An 11,150-nucleotide genomic window follows, 5' to 3' on the forward strand; every position below is an offset into this window, starting at 1 on the left:
TGAACAGCTTCATACAATCCCATACGTTCTATTTTGACACATAGTTACCGCCTAGCGTTTTCGCGTCCGTGCGAACGCTCGCTTAGGCTATAATTCAGGCTATTAAACTCAGGGGGTAAATATTTTGGATAAAAACCCTAATGTGGGAAAGAGACCATAAATTCTTGCCAACATCAAGAAAGTAAGATTTCCAAGGTTTGTCATGTCATGTCATTTTGACATTTGCATTTGACAATCTTACTTTTTTATGTTGGCAGCAACTTATGGTCTCTTCCCCACATTAGAGTTTTATACAACATATTTACCCCCTAAATTTAAAAGCTTGAAATATAGCCTAAAACTTATAAGTGTAGGGCTTTTTATTAAAGAAAGAATTATTCAAAAATATGGTGTAATTGCTGACATCTTAGGCAACAAAGAAGTGTGTGTTTACGCTTTATTATAATAGATAGATATACCGACTGTAGTGTTTTATTCCAGATGCATCCTACCCCCGGAGCCTCAGAACGGCGTCTACAGAATAATTAGCGAGACCAACTCAAGTGACGCAGACTACGTTTATTTGCAATATGATTGTTATCCAGGATTCAGACTAATTGGGGAACCTAAGATATTATGCTGGAGAGGAGTATGGCCTAGGATACCGTTTTGTATACGTTAGTTAAAACCGATATTTCTATACTACTATTATCAAGTACTAGCTGTTCCCGTGCAGCTTCGCATAAAATTATTAAAAAAAAACTATATTTTATTGTTCAAATTTGTCAAATTATTTGCAAATGTCAAAATGACATGTAAAACTACGACAATCTAGCTTCCTTGATGTTGGCAGCTACTTATGGTCTCTTTCCCACATTAGTTGTTATCTAAAATATTTACTTCCTAAGTTTAATGGCGTCCCCTTCGCCGTCAAATCCACTTTTCCTTCCCATCCTCTTAAGAAAAGGGTGGAATGGGAAAGGGACTAAAAATAGGCCTCCGGCACCACACTCATTAGACAAAACGCGGAATTGCTTCCACTTCACGCCTGTTTCTCTATGGTCGTGGTATTGCTGGGGCGAGCCCTGCTGTGCGAAGATGTTAAATCGGGCTCTACCACTGTTTTTTTTTTACGATTTGATATTCTTTAGATTCCTATTTGATTTTCTTATAGAAACCTGTCCCTTACGTAAAGACCCCAGTATAGAGTATCAGTGCACAGAAGAAGATCTGGAGACACCTCGGCAGTGCGGGGAGGAGGAGGTGGAGGGGTCGCTAGTGCGGGCCTCGTGCCGGCAGCCGCACTACTACTCGCCGGTGGAGCTGCCCTACATGCAGTGCAGTCAAGGAGCTTGGAGTTCAGGACCCGTCTGTGTTGCAGGTATTACCACAACTAGGGTTGTAACGGAACTCAGGTTCCGCATCCGCTTCCGTTAAAACGGCCTCCGTTACAACTCTAATCACAACTAATCCTATTTTTTTTCCAGTGGGGAATGTTTTATGTATACTGCCGTCCCGGTGACGAGGGGGCGCGGCATTTATGTGGGATTCTCCTCTTGCGAGGCATATCCACCAAACCCCTCTGTTCCTCCAACGCATTATCATCATCCACTTGCCCTTATCCCTATGGAGGGTCGGCACAGTATGTGCTCCATACATCTCTATCAGCCGTCATATCTGAATACACTCCTTTCTTAAGCACTCTTTCACACAATCCATCCATACTTTCTTCGGTCTTCCTCTTCCTTTGCAGCCAACGCATTATAATGAGTCAATTTATACCCTTTTTTGACCGACTTCCCAAAAGAAGGAGGTACTCAATTCGTCTGTATGTTTTTTTTTATGTGTGTTACGGCATAACTCCGCCGCTAGTGCACCGATTTTGATAATTCCTTTTTTATCCGAAAGGTAATGCTTGCAGGTAGGTCCCATTTTTTATTTGATTTTTTTGTCTATAATTTCAGAATGTGGTACAACGCCACCTATTGTCTCTCAGCTGGTGCTGGGCGGGGAGACAGCCAGACATGGAGAGGTCCCCTGGCACGCCGGGATATACTTTAAAGACCCCTCTAATGACAGTTACAAGCAGATTTGCGGGGGCTCGTTAGTTAGTACTACTGTAGTACTGTCAGGTAAATGCACTAGTTAACTAAGAAGCCTTAGCTTATCATACTAATCTTATAAACTAGCTTTTGACCGCGACTCCGTCTGCGTGAAGTTTTTAAAAAAATGTTAGTCTCTCGAAGTAGCTTTCTAATAGAAAAAGGTATTAAAAAAAAACTAGTTTTTTAATTGAATCAAAATACATATCTTGAATTTAAAAATAATGAACTTGTAAAAAAATAATAAGCCTATGTTACTCGCTGATAACGTAGCTTTTTAATGGTGAAAGAATTTTTGAAATCGACCCAGTAGTTTTTGAGTTTAAGTAAATACAAAAATACAAATTTTTCCGCTTTATAATTTTAGTCTAGATGTATAGATATAGACTAATCTATATATCTATATTAATATTATAAAAAGGAAAAGTTTGTATTTTTGTGTTTTTTTATGTATTGAAATAACTTAAAAACTACTGGGTTGATTTCAGAAATTCTTTCACCATTAAAAGGCAACGTTATCATCGAGTAACATAGACTATGTTTTTTAATGTCACGATAAAGTCGCGAGCTACAGCTAGTAATATTATAAATGCGAAAGTTTAGATGGATGTTTGTTAGAGTAGTCTAAACTGCTGAACGGATCTCGATGATTGTCATTGATGTAGATAGGCTGGAAGAACACATAGCCATTGTTTTTTTAATTCCACGCGGGCGAACTTACGGGCAAAAGATTCTTTTGGAGAAGAAAACGTCATCATCTTCCTCTTTATCCTACTCCCGTAGGTCGCAACAGGATTTTGTCCTCCATATAACTCTATCATACGTCATCTCAGTCATCAGTCTCTTCTTGATCATATCACCTTTTACGCAATCCATCTCTTTCTATGTCTACCTTTACCGGTGTACTCATAACCAACGTCGTTCTTGTTACATGCGATTTATCCCTCATAACATGCCCCCATACTAACCTTTTACTTCCTTCTCTACCACTGGGGCTATTCTCAAACTTCCTCTTATATACTCATTACGTATTCTATTTTGAGAAGAAAACGTAAATATATTTATTTATACAGCCGCACATTGCTTCTGGAACGAAGTGACAAAACGGTTAGAGAACAAACATAACTACGCGGTGGCGGTCGGCAAACTGTACCGCGACTGGGACCACCATAAAGACGAGAGATTCGTTCAAAAATCTAACGTAAGAATCTATCTATACTAATATAATATAACGTAAACACACTACCAGTAAATATTTAAATAATAATTTTAGTTAAGTTTGTTAAATATGTAAACCGAATATCGATAGTTCATAGTTCAATGCATGTTTCTTTCGTCACTGCAACACCTGTCTATTAAGTACGACATTTGCCTTCATACAAATTATTTCGATACTTTATATGCGTCATTTATCAAACTAATCTATCTTATTTAGACAAACCATAGTATATATACTTTATCACCACCAGATCAGTAAGGTAGTTGTACCAAAGCTATACCGTGGTATAGAATTGGACTATCACCACGATATCGCAGTAGTTGTGGTGACGAAACCGTTTGAGTACAAATTGTACATTAGCCCCGTCTGTTTGGACTTCAGACCTGACTTCAATAATGAACAGCTGCAAAGCGGACAGCTGGGGAAGGTAGGATTATTATAATAAACTTTTCTAAAAAAAAAACAAACTTATAACTCTGTAAACACTGAAATATTTCCATTAGATACCAATATAAAATGCAAAGATGTGTATTGTATGTATGGAAATAACTCAAAAACTACTAGGGATTTTTTCTATACTAATATTATAAAGGGGGAAGATTTGTATTTATGTATGTATTAAAATTACTCTATAGCTACTGGGAAGATTTTCTATACAAATATAAAGAGGAGAGAATTGTATTTTTGTATATATTGGTATAACTCAAAAACTACTGGGGCAACTTTCTATACAAATATTATAAACATGAATTATTTGTATTTATGTATGTATTGATGATGATGATGAGAGCGTCGGTGGCTCAGTGGTTTGGACACTTGACTTGTAATCTACAGGTCTTGGGTTCGAATCCTGTACCAATGTGATTTTCGATTTTTCGAATTTTCATATGTACATAATTTACCCGACGTTCTTACGGTGAAGGAAAACATCGTGATGCAACCTGCACATATCGGCGAAGAAATTCAAAGATATCTGTGAAGTCAACCAACCCGCACTTGGCCAGCGTGGTTGACTATGTCCTAGTCACCCTAACTTTAGGGTAGGCTCCGAGCCCCTCGGTGGGGACATATAGTGAGCTGGTGATGATGATGATGATGATGTATGTATTGAAATAATTCAAAAACTACTAGGGCAATTTTCTATACTAGTATTATAAAGAGAAAAGATTTATATTTTTCGATTTTTGTATGTATTGAAATAAATGTAGAGGATAGTCTGGAACACGTAGGCTAATTGAGTTGGCTATTTTTTTCTTAATTCCGCAAACAAAGTCGTGTGTAAACTCTAGTGATATACAATTGCAGGCAGCCGGTTGGGGTTTGACAACGAAATACCGTGGCTCCGAGTCCCAGGAGTTGAAAGTGATTGAATTGCCTTACGAAGACCTGGACAGATGTATTAATTTGACATCACGACAACTAAAACATTATGTGGTGTATGACAAGATATGCGCCGGCTCTTTGGATGGTGAGAGAAATTCATTACTATACTATATTCCGCGACTTTGCCCGCGTACAATAGAAAAATATAGCATATGTTACTATCAGATAAATTACCTTTCTAAAGGTGAAAGAATTTTTAAAATTGTCCCAGTAGTTTTTGAGTTACTTCAATATACAAAGATACAAAACTTTCCTCTTTAAATATTAGTGTACATTAATTATTTGTGTGTTTAATTAATGTAATTGTAAATATTAACTAATTATTTTGTTAAAATGGTTCCAAGAAAACTAACCTTAAAATTTTAACGCTGGATTTTTCTTAAAAATAAATAAATGTAAGAATTTTTAATTGACAAATTCATTTACTCTCTCTAACTAAATGTATTATTGGACATTTTAAGCTTAAAATACACTAACAATTTACAGAATAACGGTGAAAAATTTTCAAAACACTAATTTCGTTTATAACTGTCAATTACTGGTACATTTCTTCTTCTTCTTCCTTAGCTCTACAGCCTTTTGTGGGCCTTGGCTTGGTCAAGCAATTTTACTGGTACCTAGCTAAAAAATAAAATCGAGTTATTTTATGTACAGGGGAGGGTCTCTGTCGGGGAGACAGTGGGGGAGGGCTGGCCTTCCTCTCGGAGGTGTCCGGAGTGTCGCGGTACTACCTCCGCGGAGTCGCCTCCACCAGCCCCTTGCTCAGTAACGACGTCTCCTGTAATGTCAACTCTCTTACTAGTTTTACCGCTATTTTAACGTATGAGGATTTTATTAAGCGATATTTATGATTATAATATTCATTTGTACTCTTATCTTTATATAAATAAAAGATTCATAAAAAAAAATGTGTTTTATTACTTAACTAGCTTTCGCCCACGACACCGTCTGGAATTAAAATAAAATGAGTAACCTATGTGTTCTTTTAGACTATGTTCTACTGTGCCAGATTTTATTGAGATCCGTTCAGATGTTTCGGTTACAAACTCTAACAAACATCCATCTAAACTTTCACATTTATAATATTAGTAAGATATCTACACTATTATAATAAAGTGAACACACATTTCTTTGTTGCCTAAGATGTCAGCAATTACAGCATATTTTTTGGAATAATTCCTTTCTTAATACAAAGCCCTACACTTACGTCACGCTTTAGACTATACATATATTGTCATGCCATTAAGCTTAGGGGGTAAATATTTTGTATAAAAACCCTAATGTGAGAGGCCATCAGTTGCTGCTAACATCAAGAAAGCTAGGTTGCCATCGTCATTTTGACATTTGCAATTAAAAGTTTGACAAATGTAAACAATAAAATAAAATTTCCATAATTTTATGCGGATAAGTCGCACGGGAACAGCTAGTTTTTGCATGAAGTAGGATATTACAATTTGTAACAACGCCATCTAGTTATTGGGAAACAAACTAATGTTTTAAAGGTGATTACGTAATTATTTTCAATTATATAATGTCGTTTTAATTCATGTATTTAATGACTTTCTAAAACATTATTACGTAATAACTAATTAATAATTATTACTTATTTTAAATTTGTGTTGTACATTTTTTTAAAGCTTATTCTGTAGAGAAAAGTCTCAGTGAATGTATTCAAAACATTCATGTGAATATTTTTTTTAAATTTTTAGGTTTAAAATAGTGATAATGGAACATAGAATAAATTTATTTATACACTTCGGTAAGTTAAATATTCATATCTTTTTAAATAGAATAATGCGAGTATAGAAATTATTGAAATCTATCTAATGCCCGTGACTTTGTCCGCGTGGAATCAAAAAACCGAATAGGCTATGTGTTCTTCATTTATACTCAATTTCATCGAGATCCGTGCTGCAGTTTAGGCTAGAAACTCCAACAAACATCCATCTAAACTTTCAACGAGCAAGAGTCCACCTGAATCCACCGAAATGGAAAGCAACCGCTGCCCATAAACATCCGCAATTGCAGCGCTGCCTACCCTTCATTGACGGAGACGCACATAAAGAGGACATTTCCTCTTCCTATGCGTCTCCACGAAATCCACTTTTCCTTCCCATCCTTTCCTCTAAAGGGTGGAATGGGAAATGGACTAAAATCAGGCCTCCGGCACCACACTCATCAGACTGTACGCGGAATTGCTTCCACTTGACGCCTGTCTGTGTGGTCGTGGTATTGCTGTTGTTATGTATATAATTAGTAATGATTTTTTCTTCTTATCTATTAAGTCTAATAAAACTATATATTTCAGCTATTTATTTGACTGCAGTTACAGCACATTTGGATGGATATTTTTTCAGGTATGTAATAGTGTATAGTGTATATGAACACATGTGAATTACAAAGCTATAGAATGAATACGATGAAAATGTGATGTAAAAAAATCTTGTCTTACAGTTTTAATTTTTGTAAAACAACGCCATCTTTTGTTTTTATTACAAAAACATTTCTTAATTATGAAACCCTAACTTTCACTCGCGACTTCATCCACGTGGAATTTAAAAAAAAAACAAAAGTGAGTAGCCTATATGTTTTTCCAGACTATCCTCTACGTCAAATTTCATCGAGATCCGTTCAGTCGTTTAGGCTACAAACTAACAAACATCCATCCATCAATCTAAACTTTCGCATTTATAATATTAGTAAGGTAGTAAGATTATTTTGTTCTTTTGCATATAAAGTAATTATTAACTTTAAAAATATGTTTTTGATATGTTTAATTAATAGAAATAATTTTCATTTTAGAAATAATTCTAACTCATACGCTGAATTGAGGAGATTTAAACGACAAACTCAACCAAATTATTGTCAGTAAGTATTCTATTATTTAACAGTCGACAAAAGAAATATTTCATTACTGTATATCCCCTTCTCTGTTGAAGTAAAACCTGATGTAATCTTTAACCCTTGATATTTTTACAAGGGAGGGAAAACCAACGAACTAACAAGGGGCTAGTAGTACAAAAGTACTGAAGTTTTTGAGTTACTTATGAGAAATACAGATATTTTACTATTCGCAGTAGTATGTACCTTGATTTTTTGTATTTTGGCTCTCAAGGGCTTTACCCTCTACCTTTTCCGCCGTTTTATAATTGGCCGTAATATGCAAGTATCCTAAGTAACTAAGTGTTCTTTCAAATCTAAGAAATTAGAAATATTTATAGACGTGGCAGTAAACAAAATGTTTGACTGGTACTTTTAAACATTTTACAAAATTATAACAATCCTTCTTTTGTTATAAAATAAATTAAACAGTGTTACAAAACATAAACATTTAAATATTATTTAACGCCACCTATTGGCGAAATTTAAATACAATTAATTGTATTGATGGTTTACTATTAATAGATGGCGCTATTTAAAAATGTGTAAAGTGTTAACTAAGCCTCTGTATATTTGAATCTCTTTACTGTCAAATGTAACTAATAAAACGATTTTCCTTGCAGAAAAGAACAGTGGCAATGTGCTGATGGAGAATGTATTAGTGTGGACGATATATGTGATGGCCGTCTTGACTGTTTGGATGGCAGTGACGAAACACACGCCCTCTGCCGGAAAATGAGGTGTGTATGTCACTGGCCAGTACTGATAGCCAGTGCTGACCGTTTTTTAGAACTTTTATATAAGTTAGTTGTTCCTCACGACTTCTTTCACCTGAAATTTAAAATTAATAAAAAAACTACCTATGTTACTTACTGCTAACGTAGCTTTTTAATGGTGAAAGAATTTTTGAAATCGTCCAAGTAGTTTTTGAGTTATTTCAATACATACAAAAGTCCAAAATACATATCATAACATAAGTAAAGATTAGTTTGAGCTTAGAGAATCATAGATTAATTTCCTTGTATTTGCAGATGTCCAGAACACCTGTTTCGATGTACATACGGCGCTTGTGTGTCGAGTAAAGCGCCTTGTGATGATAAAGTGGACTGCGCCGACGCCTCGGACGAACTCAGTCCCATTTGTAGAATTAAAAGTGATGAAATAAAGTAAGTCATTATTTATATAAGCTGTTGCTCGCGACTTCGTCCGTGTGAAATTTAATAATATAGCCTATCTTACTCACAGATAAATTACCTTTCTAAGGGTGAAAGAATTTTTTAAATCGGCCTAGTAGATTTCGATGTAATTTGGTACAGATGTAGATAGTAACTTTTGTTTTATTTCACGCGGACGGAGTCGCGGACAATACCTAGTTATATTTATATTATTCTTTACTATCTAGTTACAAATAACATTAAAGAATAGTTTAATTTGGACGCAATTTAAACTTCTTGTCCACTGGAGTAAGGAATACTTTAGTTTTCATAGTTTTCGATTTACTGAAGATAGATGGCGGTAAAATCAATTTTATATTAGTACTAATGCTGAATTTTTGAAGTTTTTGATTCTGCCAGACACTTGCAAGGGGCCTTCAATGTCTGGCTGTTGTAATAGACGGAGAGCGTCTATTACCAGTTACGAGACAATAGGTAGCGTTGTACCTTATTTTGAAATATCATACAAAACAATTGAATTGGCTGCGAAACTGTGAGATAGTTTAGTTAGTGCGGCCACTAACTATTTTTTGTTACATTCCAGCGGCCAATATATATGTACTAATGGGCAATTAATACCAGTTGAGAAGCGTTGTGATGGTATACCACATTGTAAGGATGGTTCGGACGAGACTGTCAGATCGTGTGCCAACATGACTTGTCATCCGTATCTATTTCAATGCGCTTACGGCGCCTGCGCAGATCACGGTGCGGATTGTAATGGAGTAAGTAGACATCATCACTATCCCCACTTAGGGGCCCCTAAGAAACAGTCAAACACACTGCGCGACTTCACACTTATCTTTAAATTTCTTCAACGATATGCATCACATCATAATAAAAAAATATATAAATCAATGAACAAATAAATAATAACTTGTCACCGGTTTCTCTAAAAGGTAATATTATCAGTTGCCAAGTTTAGTGTCACCTCGTGTATTGACATATAATAAAACTACTAAACTTTAATAAGCGCCATCTATTGTTATAAAATAAACTAAACCATGTAACAGCGTTTACAGCGCCATCTTTTGTAAGATTAATGAAAACATCGATCACAATCGACGCGACTTTTTTTCTAAATCTTTCTTCTACTATATTTAGTAAATGATTGTTGTTTTTTATTTATTATTAAATAAAATATTAATATTTAAACAGATAATCGACTGCGCAGACGGATCGGATGAAGCTGTTGAACTATGCAGCAACGAGACAATATCTACTTTGTTGACCACAACGTGAGTATTATTACCATTAAAAACATATTTAAGACGTAAAAAAAACTAATAATAATTTACTAATATTAAGAGGAAAGATTTGTATTTTTATGTATTGAGATAACTCAAAAACTGGTTATTTTCAACGGATTTCAAAAATTCTTACACCATTAAAAAGCTAGGTTATCAATAAGTAACATAGGTATGTAAAGTCAATCCTTGAATGTTTTTTCCACAGACCTGTTGTTGAAATTAGTTCTAAATGCAAACTTCCTGACTACCCTCAATACGGTACATATACCGTAGTAGGCTTTCCCACCGCTGTTCCTGGTCAGATATTGGAAAAGCCGATTATAGAAATGTCATGTAACACAGGGTATGCTTTAGATTCTCCTAACAGTATGTATTGTGTTGATGGAACCTGGTCTTCAGCACCACCAAGATGTGTCCGTAAGTATACCACCAGCTTACTACGCATCCCCACTACCTAAATTAAGGGAGACTAGGACATAGTCAACCACACTGCGGAACTCCATACCTGTGTTTGAATTTCTTCACCAATATGTGCATTACAATTTCCTTCATTAGATTTTAAGGTACGGAGAAATATGAATGTCTAAGGAAGGAAGAAAAATGATCTTCAAGAACTTTAATAAATGGCAGTATAAAATTTTGACCTCTCACTTCGATAGATGGCGCTATATATAATTTTTAAACTGTCACTTCGATAGATGACGCTATATATAATTTTTAAACTGTCACTCCGATAGATGGCCCTATATATAATTTTTAAACTGTCACATCGATGATGGCGCTATATCTAATTTTTAAACTGTCACTTTGATAGATGGCGCTATATATAATTTTTAAACTGTCCCTTCGATAGATGGCGCTATATATAATTTTTAAACTGTCACTTCGATAGATGGCGCTATATATAATTTTTAAACTGTCACTTCGATAGATGGCGCTATATATAATTTTTAAACTGTCACTTTGATAGATGGCGCTATACATAATTTTTAAACTGTCACTTCGATAGATGGCGCTATATATAATTTTTTAACTGTCACTTTGATAGATGGCGCTATATATAATATTTAAACTGTCACTTTGATAGATGGCGCTATATATAATTTTTAAACTGTCACTTCGA

The 11,150-nt window shown here is 35.1% G+C and overlaps 2 protein-coding genes across 3 annotated transcripts in view; both read left to right on the plus strand.

Moving 5' to 3' along the window:
• The window catches only part of LOC106101244 (low-density lipoprotein receptor-related protein 2-like), a 13,357-nt gene extending 7,768 nt beyond the window's left edge, over positions 1 to 5,589 (plus strand). Inside the window, exons 8-14 of one of the 2 annotated variants that reach the window (XM_013280406.1) lie at positions 481 to 656; positions 1,154 to 1,360; positions 1,944 to 2,111; positions 3,155 to 3,282; positions 3,551 to 3,727; positions 4,606 to 4,768; positions 5,338 to 5,589. In XM_013280406.1, the coding sequence (XP_013135860.1) occupies positions 481 to 656; positions 1,154 to 1,360; positions 1,944 to 2,111; positions 3,155 to 3,282; positions 3,551 to 3,727; positions 4,606 to 4,768; positions 5,338 to 5,534 (1,216 nt within the window). In that variant the 3' untranslated portion in view covers positions 5,535 to 5,589. The remainder of the gene's footprint in view (positions 1 to 480; positions 657 to 1,153; positions 1,361 to 1,943; positions 2,112 to 3,154; positions 3,283 to 3,550; positions 3,728 to 4,605; positions 4,769 to 5,337) is intronic. The other variant, XM_013280407.1, reaches the window with a different exon arrangement.
• A 2,515-nt stretch (positions 5,590 to 8,104) lies between these two features.
• Positions 8,105 to 10,485, plus strand: LOC106101226 (very low-density lipoprotein receptor-like). Its single transcript, XM_013280383.1, has 6 exons — positions 8,105 to 8,130; positions 8,187 to 8,303; positions 8,595 to 8,729; positions 9,322 to 9,502; positions 9,936 to 10,015; positions 10,233 to 10,485. Exons 1-6 carry the CDS (start codon positions 8,105 to 8,107, stop codon positions 10,483 to 10,485), a joined length of 792 nt encoding a protein of 263 aa, XP_013135837.1.
• The last annotated feature ends 665 nt before the right edge of the window (positions 10,486 to 11,150 follow it).

Source organism: Papilio polytes, unplaced genomic scaffold (assembly GCF_000836215.1).
Source record: "Papilio polytes unplaced genomic scaffold, Ppol_1.0 DF824002.1, whole genome shotgun sequence".
Lineage (NCBI taxonomy): Eukaryota > Metazoa > Arthropoda > Insecta > Lepidoptera > Papilionidae > Papilio > Papilio polytes.